Genomic DNA, 20,409 nt, shown 5'->3' with positions numbered 1-20,409 from the left:
ATGACTGTTAAGGTGTGGGGAGGGGGAGACAGTAGAGACCAGGTCTGCAAAACAAAAAACTTCTTGTCAAATGGTATTTCCCACAGGTTTGGGTCAGCGACCCTACATTATGTAACTAAAACCAAACAACTACTCAACATATAAAGGTCAAAAATAGACCTCTCAGTGGATCACAATAGCTCAAAAGCTATGTATGTATGTTCATATAAGCCAAGGATAAGCAAACTCTATTGTTGATGTTACATTTAAAGTCCTAGGTGAATTTCCTTTGGCGTAGGCCATGTGGTTACTGTATATGTTTTTGGTACACTGTGTATTGTATGTATGTCTACCTGATTTAGGGAAGGGAAAGAAAAACAGGGTGTAAGATATCACAAGAAATGTACACACTGCCCTATGATGTAACTGTACCCCTTTTGCACAACACTGTGTCAAAATTTTTTTTTAATTAATAAAAAAAAAGGTGTTTTCGTGTGTTTTTTTTTTGCCAGTCCTCTGGGGCTTGGACTCAGGGCCTGAGCACTATCCCTGGCTTCTAAAAAAGAAGGCTAGCACTCTGCCACTTGAGCCATCATGCCCACGGTGCCTACTTGTCTGTGTATGTGATGCTGAGGAATCAAACCCAGGGCTTCATGCATGCTAGGTGAGCACTCTACCACTAAACCACATTCCCAGACCTTAAAAGCAGTTTTAAATAAATAAAATCAGTACTACTCTGCACCACATAATTTCTTAAAATAGAACTGAAATCTTAGCTACCTATTTAAAAGGTTAGGATCTGCAGGATAACAATTTGAAGCAATTTGAAGAAAAGTTCAAGCAGGAAAGTCTGGAAGACTCCATCTCCAACATAACCAGAAAAGTCTGGGCAGGAGGAATGGCTCAGGTGGTAAAGCACCAGCCAAGAATGCAAGCTAAGCAAGCAAACACAAGGTCCTGAATTTAGGACTGGCCAAAAGCAGGGAGAAAAAAGAAGAAAAGCCAAAACCCCCCAAAAACACCTTTGAGAGAGATAGGAAGGCTCCCCAACTTAAAAAAAAAACAAAAAACTTTTTTTTGGCAATCAGTGTTTACTTTCTCTTTGGAGGCAAGATTTTTCTTCATTCAATTTCAGCATAAAGAAAGTACTAAGCTGGGCAATGGTGGCTCACGCCTGTAGTCCCAGCCACTCAGGAAGACAATATGAGATGATGACAAAAAAAAGAATAGTCCTGGGCTGGGAATGTGGTTTAGTGGCAGAGTGCTTGTCTAGCATGCATGAAGCATTGGGTTTGATTCCTCAGTACCACATACACAGAAAAAGCCAGAAGCGGCACCGTGGCTCAAGTGGTAGAGCACTAGCCTTGAGCAAAAGAAGCCAGTGACAGTGCCCAGGCCCCGAGTTCAAGCACCAGGACTGGCAAAAAAAATAAAAAAAAATTTTTTCCACGACTTTTTATTTTGTTGTTGTTGGTGGTGGTGGCTATGGAGCTTGAACTCAAGGCCTGAGCTCTTTTGCTCACGGCTAGAGCCCTATCACTTTGAGCCATTGCACCACTTCTGGTGGTTAATTGGAGATAAGTCTCTCTCATGAACTTCCCTACCCTGACTAGCTTCAAATTGAGTCCTCAGGCCTCAGCCTCCTGAGCTAGGATTATAGGCATAAGCCATTGATATGCAGTTGATCTTTTATTCTTGTAAGAAATTATCATATTGTTTCTATTCAGATTGCAAGTTTCCTATTGTAATCAGTGAGAAATGGCCATCGGTATGGCAGGATATCTCCACTCCACCCCTCCCCACTGTCCTTGCTATCCTATTTACCTAGGAAAACAGCATCATAATCTTGTTTTTATCATCTACTTATTTCTTTCATAACACTCCCTGCCTTAAACCAGACGAATTAAATGCAAATCAGTTAAGTATAGGTTTGCATGCAAAATTAGTGAAAAGAAAGCATTGCTTGCTACTACAAGATGTAGGTACAAAAACATTGCTATTTCTTATCTACTGGTATACTTAAATATATAAACTTAAACGGGTCTCTGCATAGTCTTTGATAATTAAGTATGGTAACATTAAAAAAAATTAAACCGGGGCAGGGAACGTGGCTTAGCGGTAGAATGCTCACCTAGCATGCATGAAGCCCGGGGTTCGATTCCTCAGCACCACATACACAGAAAAAGCCAGAAGTGGGGCTGGGAATATGGCCTAGTGGCAGAATGCTTGCCTCCCATACATGAAGCCCTGGGTTCGATTCCCCAGCACCACATATATAGAAAATGGCCAGAAGTGGCGCTGTGGCTCAAGTGGCAGAGTGCTAGCCTTGAGCACAAAGAAGCCAGGGACAGTGCTCAGGCCCTGAGTCCAAGCCCCATGACAGGCAAAAAACAAAACAAAACAAAACAAAAAACACCACCACCACCACCCCAAAAAAATTAAATTGCAAAGCACTGGTGGCTCACTCCCATTATCTTACCTACTCAGAAAGCTGAAATCACAAGATCAACCTATGAGGGGAAATGAGGGAGGAGGTAACAAATTGTATAAGAAATGTACCCACTGCCTTATGTATGAAACTAACCCTCTGTACAACAATCACGTTGACAATAAATAAGTAATTATTCAGAAGAAAAAAAAAAGATCAACCTAAGCAGAAAAGCCTACAAGATTCCATCTCCAAATCAGCAGCCAGGCACCAGTGACTCATGCTTGTAATCCCAGTTACTCAGGAGTTACCTGGAGGGCTGAGGTTCTAAGCCAAGCTAAGAAAGAAACGTCCCAGAGACTTCAGAAAGATCCAGGAGACTCTCATCTCCAATTAGCCACCAGAAAACTGAAAGTGGCACTGTGGCTCATAGTGATAGAGAGCTAGCCTTGAGTAAAAAAGCTCAGGGACATACCCTGAGTTCAAGCCCCATGATGAACCACAAAAAAAAGCTGGGTGTCAGTGGCTCACACCTGTAACCCAAGCTACTCAGGAGACTAGATCTGAGGATCACAGTTTGAAGACAACATAGGCAGATAAGGCTGTGAGACTCTTATCTTCAATGAAACTACCAAAAAGCCAGATGTGGAGATATGACTCAAGTGGTACAGCACTAGCCATGAGCAAATGAATCTCAGGAACAGCACCTAGACCCTGAGTTCAAGTCCCTGGACTGGTACAGACAAAAAAAGCAGAAAGATAAAAGCAGAGGCATGGCTAAGTGGTAGAATGCCAGCCAAAAAGCTGAGAGCATGAGGCCTTGAATTCAAGTCCCAGCACACACACAAATATACATACACACAGATACACATACACACACACATAGAAAAGACTGGCATTCGAGGCTACCTTGGGCTACATGGGGACACCTTGTCTTAAAAAAACAAAACCAAATGCTTTATTTAATAAAAAGAATGGCTTCGGAGGAGCTGGGGATATGGCCTAGTGGTAAAGTGCTCACCTGGGTTCAATTCCTCAGCAGCTCAGAAGCTCAAGGACACTGCCCAAGGACTGGCAAAGAAAAAAAACTGCTGGCAACCCTGTTCCCACATAAATACAGAGTAGAAGGGGATGAGGCTCCCTGTGGCCACACATATTGATGGCACTGGAGCTGTGTCCTGGACTAAAGGTATTTCAGCTGAGATCAGTGGCTGCTGGTAATCTTTAACTGAAGACCTAAGGGGCCAGGTTAAAATATCAGTACCTGGTTTATTATGTGTTGCTAAAACTAATGAGAACAAGTAAACCAATCTAGATGGGTTTTAATTTTAGAATTCCATCACCACTGCCAAGTAAACCACCTTTGACATTAGCAAGCAAGCTTACCTAGGTCTCCACTGAGCAGGGCTTCAGCCAGAGGCGGGTTGCGCTCCTTCAGCAAGGATAGCTCATGTGGGTTGGCCAGCAGCATTTCTCGGAGCAGAGCTGGGTTGTCCAAGCCCTGAGGAGATGATGCCATTTCTCGAGGAGATGGGTGGGCTTGCTGTGCTCCTAGTGATGGGCGCTGCCTGGGACCTGATGTGCCAGGCACAGCTATGCTACTAAAATCTATCCGGGGTAAGTCTGTGGGGAAGATATACACAATACACTCAAATGAGACAAGAACAAGCCCATACACAATATGCAGTAAGAGCAGCAAATGGTCACTGCAGACACTTTCATGTCTTTCCCCTTGCTCACACTCTTTGACTATAAAAACAAAGGAGCAGTGGCTGAAGTGGTAGAGTGCCTACCTTGAGAAAAAAAAAGGTCAGCAACAGCACCTAGACCCCTAAGTTCAAGGCCCAGGCCCAGCAAAAATAAAACAACTTCCCTACACACACACACAAAAAGGAATCACTGGCTCATACTGGTAATACTACTGCAATAGTAGCTACTAACAAAGCTGAGATCTGAGGATCATAGTTGAATGCCGGCCCAGGCAAACAAACTAGAGAGATTCTATCTCTAATTAATAAGGAAAAACCAGAACTGGAAGCATGCATCCAGTGGCAGAACTCCAGACATGAGAGCAAGAGGCCTTGAATTCAGGCCCCATACTGTCATAAAAACAAAACAAAACAAAAATTAAAAGGATTAAGAACAGAGCTCAAATGATAGAGCATTTACCCTAAAAAGGGACAGACAAGTAGTACCAGAATGCCAGTATTGGCCTGGGTCAATCTATTATTTTTCTACCCCCAAAATACATTTAATCATCAAACCTGCCCCAAATTTGGGACTATTAAAAGGATTAAACTCAGGGGTAAGGTTTCGGCATCACATTTGAGGGCTCAACTAATTATTACCTTCAAAAATACTCAGCTGAGGGCTGGGGATATAGCCTAGTGGCAAGAGTGCCTGCCTCGGATACACGAGGCCCTAGGTTCGATTCCCCAGCACCACATATACAGAAAACGGCCAGAAGCGGCGCTGTAGCTCAAGTGGCAGAGTGCTAGCCTTGAGCAGGAAGAAGCCAGGGACAGTGCTCAGGCCCTGAGTCCAAGGCCCAGGACTGGCCAAAAAAAAAAAAAAAAAAAAATACTCAGCTGATAGGTTCGATTCCCCAGCACCACATATACAGAAAACGGCCAGAAGCGGCGCTGTGGCTCAAGTGGCAGAGTGCTAGCCTTGAGCGGGAAGAAGCCAGGGACAGTGCTCAGGCCCTGAGTCCAAGGCCCAGGACTGGCCAAAAAAAAAAAAAAAAAAAAAAAATCAAGCTCATTGTCAAGATAATGTAACTGACATACTGTCTTCTCCCAAGTCAGTAATGAGCTGAGGTATGGCTCAAAAAGCAGAGCACCTGCCTAGCAAGTTTAGGATCCTGAGTTCAAGCCCAAGACTGTCAAGAAAGAAAGGAAGAGAGAGGGGGAGGGAGGGAGAGGGAGGGAGGAGGGGAGGGAAGGGGGGGAAGGGGAGGGGAGGGGAGGGGAGGGGAGGGGAGGGGAGGGGAGGGGAGGGGAGGGGAGGGGAGGGGAGGGGAGGGAGGGGAGGGGAGGGGAGGGGAGGGGAGGGGAGGGGAGGGGAGAAAAAAAAGAATAAAAAATAAAAGTATAAAAAAAAAAATACTCAGCTGAGGGGCTGGGAATATGGCCTAGTGGCAAGAGTGCTTGCCTCATATACATGAAGCCCTGGGTTCCATTCCTCAGCACCACATATATAGAAAACAGCTAGAAGTGGCACTGTGGCTCAAGTGGTAGAGTGCTAGCCTTGAGCAAAAAGAAGCCAGGGACAGTGCTCAGGCCCTGAGTTCAAGCCCCAGGACAAGCAAAAAACAACAACAACAACAAAAAACCACCCAAAACCAAAGAACTCAGCTGAGCCGGGCACAGGCGGCTCACCCCTGTAATCCTAGCTACTCATTCAGGAGGCTGAGATCTGAGAACCACAGTTCAAAGCCAGCCTGGGCAGGAAAGTCAGTACTTTTACTATCTCTAGGTAAAGTGCTCAGAAAAAGCTGGAAGTGGCGCTGTGGCTCAAGTGGTAGGTGCTAGCCTTGAGCAAAAGAAGCTCAGGAAAAGTGCTCAGGCTGAGTTCAAGCCCCAAGACCACACATACAAACAAAAGAAACAGCTGGCGGATAGGCACCCAGCAAGAAGATGAACAAGTGGTTAATCTATGCTAGTTTAACTAAACATCTATGGGGCATGCCTTCTGCCAGAAATTTGATCTCTACCTACTATACATTATCTTGTGAGTAACTTTGAAACATTTGTTTACTTTGTAAACAGATCTTCTCTATCCCCTCAAACCTAATGGCTGTCCTGTCTATATGGGAAGAGTACAGAAAAACAGAACAGAAACAGTGACTTGCTAGTACCAACAACTTCACCAGAATAGCCTAAGTAAGATTTGGTTTTTATTGACTGGAGTTATTTGAACCACTATCTTTCTAAAGGTTAGCAGTAGCCTCCAGGGACGAATGCAATCAAGACGAGAAGGAGCCAGAGCTTGCTGCTCTGTTCATCTCCAGCATCAGGCTGAATGGAAGCCCTGTGTTCCAAGCTGGAGTCTACTGCCCCAACACCTATCATCTGCCATAACTTTCAAATCAGGTGACCTAGAGGCCAACCATTGTTTAAAGAACTCTACCACAGTATGGCAGGAAATAGAAAACACTAACATATTCATGAAGTAGTTCTACATCAAGACCTACAAGTGTCCGGATACTGAGGAAGGAGGATTGTGAGTTCGAGGCCAGCCTGGACTACACAGGAAAACCAGGTATATGTATATGATCTTTTCATGAATCATAATACCCTTTGGGAAAACTATGGATTCTAACAGCAAATGCACTGACATGACCATAATTCTGTGTATTTCTTTTTTTTTTTTTTCAAATTTTTATTATCAAACTGATGTATAGAGAGGTTACAGTTTCATACGTTAGGCGTTGGATACATTTCTTGTACTGTTTGTAACCTTGTCTCTCATACCCCCCTCCTCCCAATTCTGTGTATTTCTGGGACACTGTAACTCCTTCCCCCGCCCCGCCCCGAAACTTCTTATAACCAAATACAGACTCCAGACTACAAACTTCTATTTGAATGGAGCATCCAATATAGCTTCTATTTTACATGATTAACATTGTTAGAAGAGAAGAATAGAATCCAGTGGTCCAGCTGTTTGTTTAATGTGAAGGAAAAAAGCACCAAGTTTGAGTTCCTTTTACTTACTAGCTATGTCATTCTGCCAACATCAGTGAAGTCTGTGCTTCATTTTCTTTTCTTCCCTTCTTCTTTTTTTTTTTTTTGCCAATCCTGGGACTTGAACTCAGGGCCTAGGCAATGTCCCTGAGCTTCTTTTCTCAAGGCTAGCACTCTACCACTTGAGCCACAGCACTACTTCTGGCTTTTTCTGTGTATGTGGTACTGAGGAATCGAATCCAGGGTTTCATATATGCTAGGCAAACACTCTACCATTAAACCACATTTCCAGGCCAAATATAACTTGTTTTGTTTTGTTTTGGCAGTAGTGGGGCTTAAACTTAGGGTGAGCTTCATTCTTTAATGGTAAATAATAGTAATAGTAAAGAGGGATCATGTGAGATGTAAGTCCAAGTCCTAACCACCAGACAAGAGTAGCAAGTCAGCCAGTAATCACAGGCTGTGAGCCTGTGTGACAGTGAGTCCTTTCCTAGGACAAAGATTACTGTATTGACTATCACTGGTAATGAAAGAAGCTAATGTTTACCACAGGCTCTCTGTGCTAAAGATTTCACATGCACTGATCTCACCTCAACTCTCGGGGCCTGGGTTCATTATTATGGCAGCTACCTTTACAGAAAAGGAAATCAATCTGAAGAGTCAAACAACTTGTCCAAATCACCCACTAGGTGAAGTTGGGAACTTTACCCTAGAAAGCTGAACGCAAAACAAATCCACAACTCAGAATCAGTAGAAGTGGTCAAGTTGGGGGAGGTTAAGCATAGGAATTATCTTACTTGAGAACTGCACTGGAGGCCGAGGGTCTGCATTCTCCTTTTGGCGCAAAATCACAACATCTCCATCTTTCAAGCCATAAGAAGCCAATGACCTATGATTGTCTGTGAGAGGTCTTTCGGCATGGACGATCTACAAGAAAACATTTAACAGTATAAAGCATTGAGAAGTAACATGGCATAGAGCAAAGGATCACAGTTTGCCTTTTTTTATGTGCCAGTCCTGGGGCTTGTACTCAGGGCCTGAGCACTGTCCCTGGCTTCTTTTTGGTTCAAGGCTAGCACTCTACCACTTGAGCCACAGCGCCACTTCTAGCCTTTTCTATATATATGTGGTGCTGAGGAATCGAACCCAGGGCTTCATTTCATGTATGCAAGGCAAGCACTCTGCCACTAGGCCATATTCCCAGCCCCCCAAGTCCCTTCTTAACACCTACTGGGTCCCACTGTCCACACATCACAACTCACCTGGGACTGCTGTCCTTAAGAAATGGGACCCACTGCCCTCAGAGCAGTTCATTTGTTCCTTCTCTACCTCAGCAAGGTCCTTTCTCCTGTCCCTCTTCCATCAAGTAGTGCCCCTTTAGTTTTCTAATATGCTCTCTAAGGCTAGAGCTTACTTAAGGTGTTAAAACTGCTTGCTTAGCCAGGCACCTGGACCATTTTTGTTCTGGATAGTTATTTGCAGAGGACACCACATTTTGATATAAAAAAGGAGAAGAGATCGGCACCAGTGGCTCATGATTGTAATTCTTGCCACTCAGGAAGCTGAGATCTGAGGGCTGGGGTTCAAAGCCAGTCCAGACAGCAAAGTCCATGAGACTCTTTTCTCCAATTAATCACAGAAAAAGCTGGAAATGGTACTGTAGCAAGTGGTAAAGTGTTAGCCTTGAGTGAAAAGCTTAGGGACAGCACCCAGGCCCAGAGTTCAAGGCCCAAGACTGGCAAATAAACAAACAAACCTGCTTGCCTAACAAGCATGAGTCCCTAGGTTCCAACCCCAGCAACCCAAGAACTTTTTGTAAAATGTACCCTTGCCTCATACACTAAATATTCACTTGCTTGTTTAGTATCTTGCTGCTCCACTAAAATGTGGCTACTTGTTTCTTGAAGTATGAACTGATGGAAATAGTGCAAATAATCTAAGATTTAATTCTGAGCAACAAGAGAAATGGGGGGGGGGTGCGATGCATTCTGAGTATGCCATTACAGTACTAATAAATAATGTGCACACTTCACAATGAGCTCATCCAGTGACGGCTCTAACTACCTTCCTGCATGTTTCCTTCTCTTACCAGCCCCAAACTTTTTTTTTTTTTTGGCCGGTCCTGGGCCTTGGACTCAGGGCCTGAGCACTGTCCCTGGCTTCTTCCCGCTCAAGGCTAGCACTCTGCCACTTGAGCCACAGCGCCGCTTCTGGCCATTTTCTGTATATGTGGTGCTGGGGAATCGAACCTAGGGCCTCGTGTATCTGAGGCAGGCGCTCTTGCCACTAGGCTATATCCCCAGCCCCAAACTTTTAACAATCTTGTGTTCATGAGCAGAAAATAAAAGTGAGAATTCAACACTAAAGAGATTAAAAAAAAAAAAGTGAAAGAGGAAAGAAAAAAAAGTGAAAGAAATTCAGAAAATATCTATTAATACATAGGTAGAAAAGATTCAAGAAGTATCTATCACTAGCTAATAAAATTCTTCTTTTGGGAGTGTAATCAGGAAGAAAAGTAGGTAACAGTATGTATTGTGAAAGGAAAAGAACAAGGTATGTAAAAGCATACAATTTTACCACAAAGGAACAAAGATCTGATCACATTATTATACACTCCAGAGAAGCATTCTGAGTAAGACATTTTCTTCTTTACACTGGGCCGCATGCAAAAAAGGCAACTTGAGTTAGGTCCTGGCTCGGCCAGTAACTCCCTGGGAGAGGCTTGCCACCCAGCCAGTCTAGGCCTCATATTTCCCATTTGTCAAGCAGGCAGCTGGGGCAAGATCATCGTTACAGCTGTCCCTTTCAGTTCTTTCTGTGCACTATCATCTACCATGTTCCACTGCCTGTCTGTCCTCAGAGCTCTCCTGGTCAGGTTACCTGGGAACTGAAACCAGGAGAGCATTTAAAAAGGCAAAAAATTGATTCTGTCATATCCCTTCTTAAGATTTGCACTACAAGAGCAGAATAATCCTCCGAAATCAAATTGCTCTAAGCAGGAGTATAAAACTGATTTGTAGAATTTGCAGGTCTCATCATACAAGTTGCACCAATTACTAGAAAAACCATTAACTTCTCACACTGAATCAGCAGAGCTGAAGACATCTTAATAGACTGTTTCTGGATCACACCATTCACTAACACTTGTTTATGCAATGGTCTTTCGGTCAAATTAAGAGTACAACATGATGCTCAACTACCTGGATTTACAAAACAAAACCACAATCAACACAGATTTTGTGAGACTGCTTTTGAAAAACCACCATAAACCAGAAGTGTTAAGGGAGCTAGGTATAGCCTAATCCTAGATACTCAGGAGGCGAAGATCTGAGTACAGAGGTTCAGAGCCAGTCCAGGCAGACAAATCCAAATCTGATAGCAAAAAGCCAGGAGACCTATGATTCAAGCAGTAAAGCACCACCAGTGAGTGGATAAACCCAAGAGACCTTGAAGTCAAGCCTCAATACCAACCCAACACACACACACGCACACGCACACACACACACACGCACACACCATAGGTTGAGGTGTACAATGATAGCTAAGCTGGGTGCTGTGTTGTAGACCAGTAATTCTAACCACTTGAGAGGCAGATAGGTGGACTAAGGTTCAAGACCAGCCAGGGAAAAAATGAAAAACTTAAAAAAAACACAAAAACAAATACAGGTTGGGAGAAGGGAGCACTCAATGGTAGAGTGCTTGCCTAGCAAACATGTGGCTGAGTTCAATCATTATGGCCACTCTTTCCCCTGTGACCTCCACCCCTAGTCCTGGGGCTTGAATTCAGGGGCTGGGCTGTGTCCCGGAGCCTCCGTGCTCAAGGGTAGTGCTCTACCACTTGAGCCTATGCTACTTCCTATGGCCACTCTTTTAACTTCTCAGGTACACAAATTCAACTGTCAGTAGTTAGTTAGACAAGATTACTTCCCTGGGATGCTCTTTTCTAGTGGGGGTGGGGTGGGAGGCAGGAATGGCCGTGGGGCTTTTGAGCTCTTTTGCTCAAGGCTAGCACTTCCAGTTTTCTGGTGGTTAGTTGGAGATAAGAGTCTCAAAGACTTTTCTGCCTGGGCTGGATTGGAACTACGATCCTCAGATCTCAGCTTCTTCAAGGCATGAGCCACAGCTTATCTTGATTATTATTATTTTTTTGCCAGTGCTGGGACTCGAACTCAAGGCCTGGGCACTGTCTTTGAGCTTCTTTTGATCAAGACTAGCATTCTACCACTTAAGCCGTAGTCCCACTTCTGGCCTTTTCTGTTTATATGGTACTGAGGAAAGGAACCCAGGGCTTCACTCATGTAAGGTAAGCACTCTTACCAGTAAGGTAAGCACTCTTACTACTAAGTCACATTATTCCTAGGCCCCTTGATCAATTTTGAGGTAAGGTCTCACTTTACTCCATGTTATACCTGGATTGGTTTGGACTGCAACCATTCTATCTGTGCTAGTGTCCCTGAGGATGAGAGCATGTGGCTCCATGTCCGGCCCCTGAGAGGGGAATCTCAAGAACTTTCATGTCCAGACTGGCTGTTGAACCCCCCTATGCCTCACAAGTAGCTGGGATTACAGGCCTGAGCCACTCTGCCAGGCAGCAAGTGCCACTTTGATGGATGGCTGTCTTTCCATACTGCCATCTATTAAGAGAATGCTGGTAAGCCAGCACCAAGTCAGTCTCCATTTGGTCCTCATATCCCCTTACTGATGCGTCACTATCATTTTTGTGAGGTAAGCATTATCTGTCCATTCATGGGCTGAAAAAGACATGGAAGCCACAGAACTACTGATAACGGAAACAGTGCCACACACATCGGCTTGTCATTAAAGCCAGTGCTCTTCTCTGGCGCTGCGCAGCTACTGCAAACACAGCCTCACAACCTACAGCCTCCTGAACGACTGGGAGACTTTAGCCAGGGCTATGGAGCCACCCATCATCACCAAGGATCTACATCCACCAGGAAGATCAAAATGTCCTTTGCCTGAACATGAATAGCAGGGCTGAGGATGTAGCTCACTGGCACAACCCTAGAATGAAAGAGAAGGGAAGAAAGGAGGGAGGGAAGGAGGAAAGAAAGAAGAGAGGGGAAAGGGGGAGAAAAGAGGGAAAAGGAAATGAAAAAGAATTAGACAACTCCCAGCTCTCTGGATTCCAGTTTACAGACACCAGCCACATGCCACTATTTAGCTGCCCTGTCTTTTCTGCAGCAGATACTGCTGCTTTTTGTTTTTGTCCTTTAATCCTAGCTACTCAGGAAGCTGAGATCTGAGGATCATAGTTCGAAGCCGGCTGGGGCAGAAAAGTCTTGGTGAGACTCTTAGCTCTAATTAAGCACTCAAAAACTGGAAGTGGCGCTGTGGTTCAAAGTGGTAGAGCGATAGCCTTGAGCAAAATAGCTCAGAGACAGCACCCAGGTCCTGAGTTCAAGCCCCAGGAGAGCCCCCCACCCCTCAAAAAAGGAAGGCAGCATGAGGTAACAAAACTGTAAGGATCATGTAGTCACTAACATTGAGCATATTTATGAACTATGGAATGAACAGTGCTATCTGATCTTAATTTTTTAGGGATATTAGGCAAGGACTTCAGTAAAGAGCAAACATTCTTCACATTGAGGTGGATACAGACTCTGGAGGCCAAGGCAAGAAGGTTGTGAGTTCAAGGTCAGCCTGAGAGGTATATATCAAGATGCCATGCTGTTAAAGAGCGATGGCTTTAAATCCCTACCAGAGGAAACAAAAGGAACTGGGCTCTCAGCCCTGCAAGTTTCCCAAGTTCAAAACTACAATGAATAATGTGTCCGTCATAAGCCACACATCGGACACCATAGAGCCACAAATGCAGAGCTGCAGAACTGGCACAGCTGCTAGCACTTATTCCAGAGAAGGTACCCTGGAGACTAGATTCTAATGGTAATCAACACTGAGCCATAGGATAATTAACAAGACTCCAAAACCTTTAAGTAGGAGGTCTCTGAGAGCCTTTGATTAACAGAAACTTTTTTGTGAAGGAAAAATGCTAGGGATTGAACCCAAGGCTTCACACATGCTAGACAAACACATTACCACTGAATTATATCCCAGCTCTAAAGAAACATTTCTAGCACTATGGGCCATAAAATGGCCACAAATTCTTGGAATTACTTAAATGGACTGACTCATAATAGAATTAGTTGAGTGCTCACTATATGCCAACTTATCAATCTATTTAACAGCCACCTTGACCATTATGGATCCTTCTAGAAGGTAATTTGGCAAGTTGCTCAAAGCCTTTCAGAAAGGATATGCTTTTTTTCTGGTGTGGGGGCCAGGGCACTGTCCCCAAGCTCAAGGCTAACACTTTACCACTTGAGCCACAGCACCACTTCTGGCTCTTTCTGTTTATGTAGTACTGAGGAATCGAATCCAGGGCTTCACGCATGCTGGGCATGCAAGCAAGCACTCTACAACTAAGCCACATTCCCAGCCCAATGATATGCTGTGATTGGACAATTCTGTAATTCTTAAGACCAGGGGGATCAAGGCTTGTGGTTTAAGGCCAAGATGATTAAAGTTTACCAAAACTCCCATCTCAACAGATGCTGGATGTGGCAAGAGGCACCTGGAGGCCCAGCTACGCAGGCAATGGACAGAGGGTTGCAGCCCAGGCCAGCCCAGACAAAACCCAGAATCTATATCCATCATCCATCTATATTACTATCATATTATATCATATATATTACACACACACACACACACACAACCTAAGGTAAAAAAAGGGCTGAAGGTGTGGCTCAAGTGGTAGAGAACCTGCCTAAAAGACACAAAGCCCTGGGTTCAAACCCGAGTACCAAACATATATCCTAAGAAAACAATCAGAAGTGGGGACAAATCCTTAAGCACATGGATATCTTTGGCAATAGTCCTCAGAACTGCTTCCAATTTTTTCCAAGTCAAATGCCCAGGAACAAGAAAACTATTAAATAAATTACGCTACACCGACACAGCTAAGTCTTACCTGGCATGCAGCAAGGCCATGAGTTCAATCCTCAGCACCGAAGGGGAAAACCCTCCACAAAACTCTATACACTTCAGTATGACAACGTTAGCACGCCTATAATCCCAGCACTGGGGTGGTTGAGGCACTAGGACAATCTGGGCTACATGGCAAGACCCTGTCTCAATGCTGACAACAGAGAAGATGAAGTGCTGTCTTCTCTGGGTTATGAGGTAATATACAATTGTGCCCTTTATCCTTTTCTATTATTACAAATTTTCTGCAATTTACCAGAATACACATGAAAACCACCTGAGAAAATAAACTTGCCCAAACTACAATAGAAAAGTTTCAGTTTCTACTGGTTTATAATAGTGTTCTACAAACCACCAGTCACAGACAAGGACAACTACTACTTGGTATTTAAATATGACTTTAATTTGAGAGTCCTTCCAATCTGTTTATACCACCTGCTACCTATACAGGTAGCTAATAATGATGCTTCAGTAAAACCAATCTATAGCTGGGTGCTGGTGACTCACACCTATAAACCTAGCTGCTCCGGGTGCTGAGATTTGAGGATCACAGTTGGAAGCCAGCTAGGCAATTAAGTCCATGAGAACATCTCCAATAAACTACCAAAAAGCTGGAAGCAGAGCTATGAGCAAAAAAAGGCCCAGGGACAGTCAGTGCCCAGGCCTGCACTGAAGCCCAGGACTACCACAAAAAAAAAGAATGAGAAAGAGGAGGGAGAGGGGGAGGGAGAGAGAGAGGGAGGGGAGAGAGGGGGGGGAGGAGGGAGGGAGGAAGGGGGGGAGGGATTACTTGAAAAGGAAGCTAAATTCTGATACTTGTTTGAAGCTCACCCCAACTTCAAAGTATCACACAGCCATGGCTGCTTGTATGAGAGATAGAATATATCTGGGTTTAATCCTATGTACAAGTGAAGATGGTTTCTATTCTAAATCTGTTATCATTGCATTAGAACTACTATAACCAAACAAGAGCTGTTGAAAAAAATCAACATCTTGCCAGGCGGCACCAGAGGCTCACGCCTATAATTCTAGCTACTCAGGAGGCTGAGTTGTGAGGATCGTGGTTCAATTCACCCCGGGGAAGGAAAAGTCTGTGAGATTCTTCTCTCTAGTTAACCACCAGAAAACCAGAAGTGGCTTAAGTGGTAGAGCGCTAGCCTTGAGCTGAAGAGCTCAGGGACAGTGCCCACACCCAATACAAGCCCCACGACCAACACCCCCCCCCGCCCCCCCAAATTAACATCTTTCCATTTGTCTGCTAAGGTACAAGTGATGCTGACATAAAACTTGGATTACAAGCCAGTGATCCATCTCTAATGTGGGTATAGGAAGAAACAGAAGACTAGAACTTTCATTCCCATTTATTTTAGTTTATCATTCCTCAAATTGTTTTGTATTTCTTTTTTGTGTACAAAATATATTATTCCATGTATATAACTGATACACATAGCATATGTGCAGACTAAACATGCCCATACAGCACATAAAGGACCATATATATCACACAATAATGTATTGTGTATACATATACAGAACACTGAGCATGTCCTGACACATCTCTGTGATAGGGACATATGAAAGAAAATGTCTGGAGACCAACGTGATCTGCATACACAAAGAATATTCCAGAGCTGGTGACTCATGCCTCATACTCAGGAGGCTAACATCTGAGGATGGTAGTTCAAAGTGAGCTGGGGCAAAAAAGTCCACAAGACTCTTATCTCCAATATGCTACTCAGAAAAAGCTGGAAGTGGCACTGTGGCTCAAGTGGTAGATCACTTTTTAAGCTTTGAGCTTAAAAATAAGCTCAGGGACAGCACCCAGGCCCTGAGCTCAAGCCCCAGGACCAGAAAAAAAAAAAAAAAAAGAAAGAAAGAAGAAAAAGAAAATTCAGGAGCAAGAAAAATGCACTTGCCAGGCAAGGCTGATATGTAATCTAGCAACCCAGGAGGCTAAGATCTGAGGATCGTGGTTCACAGGCCAGGGCAGCAAAGTCCACAAGACTCTTATCTCAAGTTAACCAGCAGAAAAAAAGCCAGAAGTGGAGCTGTGACTCAAGTGGTACAAAGCAAAAGCCCAAGAACAGTGCCCAGGCGCCGAGTTCAAGCTCCAGGACTGGCACAACCTTTCTCACCCCCCCAAAAGTCCTGGAAGAACTGAGTAGCAATGGGAGGTGAAGTGAGAAGGGAGGTGTTCCCAGAGAGGTAAACAGACCAGGAGAATGGAGGAGGAGAGTCCTAGGAGGCAAACGGGAGGAAAAACTATAATGTTTACTGTTATGATTTGATGGAAGGAAATGACTCAAGTGTCTAGGGTGGATCCTGTTCCTGACTGATGGACAAGCCTGTGAAAGAAAACCGACCACCAGATATCTTAAAATAGACACTACACTGTCAGGTTACAATGGAGCCAACAGAACAAACTTGAAAAACAGGCCGCTGTTTACAGCTATCAAATCCCAGCTTAACACTAGTTGGAGCCCAGGTTTCTTTATGCTAATTTGGCTTGGGAAAAAAGTAATGCCAGAGCTCTGACACAATGAAAAAGGAAGAATTTGGAGCTAGCCTAACTGTTCAACTAGAAATGAATTCCTACATTTCCAACTGGCAGAGGGCAGAGCCTATCTGGATCATACAATTGTCTTCCAATCCCCTTTAATCCACTTAAACTTTTTGTTTAATCTGAGTAATCTAGAGTGTAGCAGGCTGGAGGGGCAGCTGGGTGGTGTGTATGTGAGCAGTACCTTGTAAGACCTGGTTCCAACCCTGTATTTCCCCCCACCACCCCCAAAAAAAAGTGTGGAAGAAAGAGAAACAACCTCAATCTCTGTTCTTTCCCATGTCTTAAAAAACCGGGCTGGGGATATGGCCTAGTGGCAAGAGTGCTTGCCCGTATACATGAGGCCCTGGGTTCAATTCCCCAGCACCACATATATAGAAAATGGCCAGAAGTGGCGCTGTGACTCAAGTGGCAGAGTGTTAGCCTTGAGCAGAAAGAAGCCAGGGACAGTGCTCAAGCCCTGAGTCCAAGGCCCAGGACTGGTCAAAAAAAACAAAAACAAAAACAAAACCATTTTGTGGGGCTTAGTGGTAAAGTGCTTGCCTAGCAAGCATGAAGCCCTGGGTTCGATTCTCAGCACCACATAAACAGAAAAGGCCGGAAGTGGCGCTGTAGCTCAAGAACAGTGCTCAGGCCCTGAGTTCAAGCCCCAGGACTGGCAAAAACAAAAAACAAAAAAAACACAACAAAACAAAAAAGCAACCATTTTGCATCTTCATTTCTTATTTCTCCTACCAGCTAGTGATTACAATAAGGGTAAAATAGCAACCAGAGGGAAAAGAATCATTGAGAAGTCACCTGAAAATCTGAAGCTTACTTTCCCCTCTCTCTCTGAATTGCCCTTTCCTGGCTCCCCAGGTAAGTTTAGGGGAAAACTGGCTCCTGAGTTTTTGTGGATTTAAGAAAAAAAAAAAAAAAAAAAGGTCGGGAAAACAATATGCCCCACCACATAACAGACATCTTGTGTCTTGAAATAAATTCTTTCTGAACTGAGTTTATGCCAAGGTTCTAAAGTTCATATTGTGTACAGGAATCATACTTCTGAAAAAATATATTGACACATTTGTTTACCAGACGCCAGGAAAGAACAAGCTATAGTTGGGCAACAGTTTTCAGAACTATTTCATAACTGCAGTAAAAAGCGAGATTGGAGACCTGGGAAGTCTTCTTTTTCCCAATGTCTAGACTTTATCAATACAAGGGCCACTTTCCAGAGGTAGAATCCAAGGGTTTTGGTGTAAAGGCTACAGAGTTGATACCTATTCTATTTCATAATCATAGTGGGAGCCCAAAAGCACTTTGAGAATAAATTACGTTGATAATTAAAAAGTAAGACAGCTTAACTCCTTTCCCCACAAGCCGGAGAGGGAAATGAAAACCAAGTCCCATGAAGAAGACAGTAGACTATTTTCAAGCTAACATTATAAAGCACTGAGCTCTGAACTGACCCAACTCAACTGCGAACCGAATCGTGATCCGAAAGGAGGAGGGACTTGGCTTGCTACCAGAAAAGGATCCAGAGAAATAAACAGCTTAGGTTCAACTAATTACTTTTTTTTCCTTTCAAAATGAACCTAACTAGCAAAGCCTGCAGGGGAAAAAAAGCACTTCCAAAGACCTCAAAACGAGGTTGTGTGTGTGCATGTGTCTCAAACTTTGCCACGCTCACCCTAACGTGTCAATCTGCACGTTTAAAGGCAAACTACGTATATTTAAGCAGGAACTCTGCCCAAGAAGCAGATGGATGTCTCCCTGTCGGGATCCAAACTGGTATTTCTGGTTGGAGAAGCAGGAGTTAAGAACTCTGCTGTTTGCAAAACCAAGGCTGTGAACTGGGCCCACGGCGACACCCCAAACTCTGGATCCAGAGGCGAGAGGTGCCTGGGGCCGGAGATCCGGGAAGGATGGAGGGAGCCCCCGCGCCCCTCGCCGCGACGGGGCGCCGGGATCTCCGTCCCTCTCCACGGCCCCCGCCGCACGCCCGGGACATGTGGGGGCCGCCGCCGACGCGGGCCTCTCCGTGCGGGCTGCGAGGCGGGCGTGCGGGGCGTGCGGGCGGGCTCGAGGACGCCTGCCCTCGCCACCCCTCCCAACCCCCTCCCCCCCGGAGGCCCCGGGCCGCTGCCCGGCGGGCGTACCTGGCTCTCGGCGGCGGGGATGCCGGACTCGAGCTCACACAGCGCGCGGAAGTTGTGCAGCTCGAAGTCGGCGTCGACCTGGAGGGAGAAGGTCACCTCGGAGAGGTCCCTCCGCACACAGTACACGGTGAGCAGCATGGCCCGGCCCGCCCGGCTCGGCCCGGTCCGGGCGCGGGGCGGAGGGACGGAGAGGCGGGGGTGGCGGTGGGGCCTGGCTGGGCGCTGCGGCGCACGGCGCGGGCCGCTCGCTCCTGCCTTCCCTCACACTCGCTCGGCGGCGCCCTCCTTTCCCTTCCCGGCCCTCCCGCCCGCCAGTCGGCCCGACCGCCCCTCCAGAGCGAGCGCCGCCACAGCCGCCACCCGCCTGCGAGACTGTCTGCCGGCCTGCCTCCCACGGCTGCCGTCAAGCGCGCCCGCCGCCCCGCCCCGCCGCAACGCGGCTGCCGTAAAGCCCGCCTTGGCTCGCCCCAGGTTTTCGCGACAGGCAGTCGGCGACGGGGACGGCGCCGGAAAGGGGAGGCGGGAGGAGATCGGAACGCGCCGAGTGGGAAGGGGCGTGGCCTCACGGCGGGAAACGTCAGCGGGGGAGGGGGGGGCGCGTAATTGGCTGGTTTAGCTGTAACCCAACTCGGGGAGGCTCCACAAGCTCGTTTTATTTACTTGTTTATTTGTTTACTTTTGCATGCAGGTTCTGGGGCTTGAACTCTGGGCCTGGCTGCTGTCCCTTCGCTTTTTCTGCTCTAGGAGCTACCACTTGAGCCAAAGCTCCACTTCCGGATTTTTGCTGGTTCCTTGGACCTAAGTGTCTCTTGGATTTCTCTGCCCAGGCTGGTTTCCATTCGTCATCTTCAGATCGCAGCCTCCAGTGCAGCTGGAATTACAGGCTAGAGCTATCCAGCCTCGACATTCTCCTGTATCCATCCAGCAGTTTATCAAGTCCTTGCCATGATGACACTGTAAATAAACAAACATGACCTTGCCCTTAACTCTCGACCTAGTTAGTACTGCAGGCTAGTAACTAAACTGATAGTTCTATAATTCTGGGATCCATTCCTCAGTACCACATACTGAAAAAAAACACGAAGTGGTGCTGTGGCTCAAGTGGTATAGAGCACTAGTCTTGAGCAAAAAGTTATTCAGGAACAGTGATCAGGCCCTGAGTTCAAACCCTAGGGCTGGTAAAAGGAAAAAGAAAAAGGTAGAAATGGAGGCTTATAGAAATTATTAATTCACTTTGTTCTAATGATGTACCATGAAAAACAAAATCATTAGCCTGTGTATAGAAGCCAGCTAGCTGGCTCCGCCCTTACCTACCCGTTGAGCCCTGCCTCTTGAAACTCTACCTACACTGCTAGCTCACTTCCTCTAAGGCTCCTCCCTCTACTTTGTACATAGTTTTCTCTCTCTTGGACTGCAGCTGTTTCCCGCCCCTAGTAGCCTCCAGTATCTAACATAGTGCCTTTAACAGGCACAGATTCCAATCTACTCAGTAAATATTTTCTACTTTAGTGGCCTATTTAAGACCACATAGTTGAGTGGTTAGAGACTCAGGAGAATGAGTAAGAAAAGTCAACTGAGAGAACAATATAAAAATGGAGATAAGAGGACTGGGAATAT

At 45.5% G+C, this 20,409-nt stretch overlaps 1 protein-coding gene across 3 annotated transcripts in view; it reads right to left on the bottom strand.

Annotated features, from left to right (window-relative positions):
* Positions 1-19,088, bottom strand: part of LOC125354605 (protein DDI1 homolog 2) — a 40,619-nt gene extending 21,531 nt beyond the window's left edge. The window contains exons 1-3 of one of the 3 annotated variants that reach the window (XM_048350289.1): positions 18,793-19,088; positions 7,890-8,019; positions 3,794-4,030 (exon numbers count right to left, since the gene is read on the bottom strand). In XM_048350289.1, coding sequence (XP_048206246.1) covers positions 3,794-4,030; positions 7,890-8,019; positions 18,793-18,930 — 505 coding nt within the window. In that variant the 5' untranslated portion in view covers positions 18,931-19,088. The remainder of the gene's footprint in view (positions 1-3,793; positions 4,031-7,889; positions 8,020-18,792) is intronic. The other 2 variants (XM_048350291.1, XM_048350292.1) reach the window with 2 other exon arrangements.
* Positions 19,089-20,409: the final 1,321 nt, after the last annotated feature.

The sequence above is a fragment of the Perognathus longimembris genome, chromosome 7 (genome assembly GCF_023159225.1).
Source record: "Perognathus longimembris pacificus isolate PPM17 chromosome 7, ASM2315922v1, whole genome shotgun sequence".
Classification (NCBI taxonomy): Eukaryota; Metazoa; Chordata; class Mammalia; order Rodentia; family Heteromyidae; genus Perognathus; species Perognathus longimembris.
This window is presented reverse-complemented; position numbering and strand designations above follow the sequence as displayed.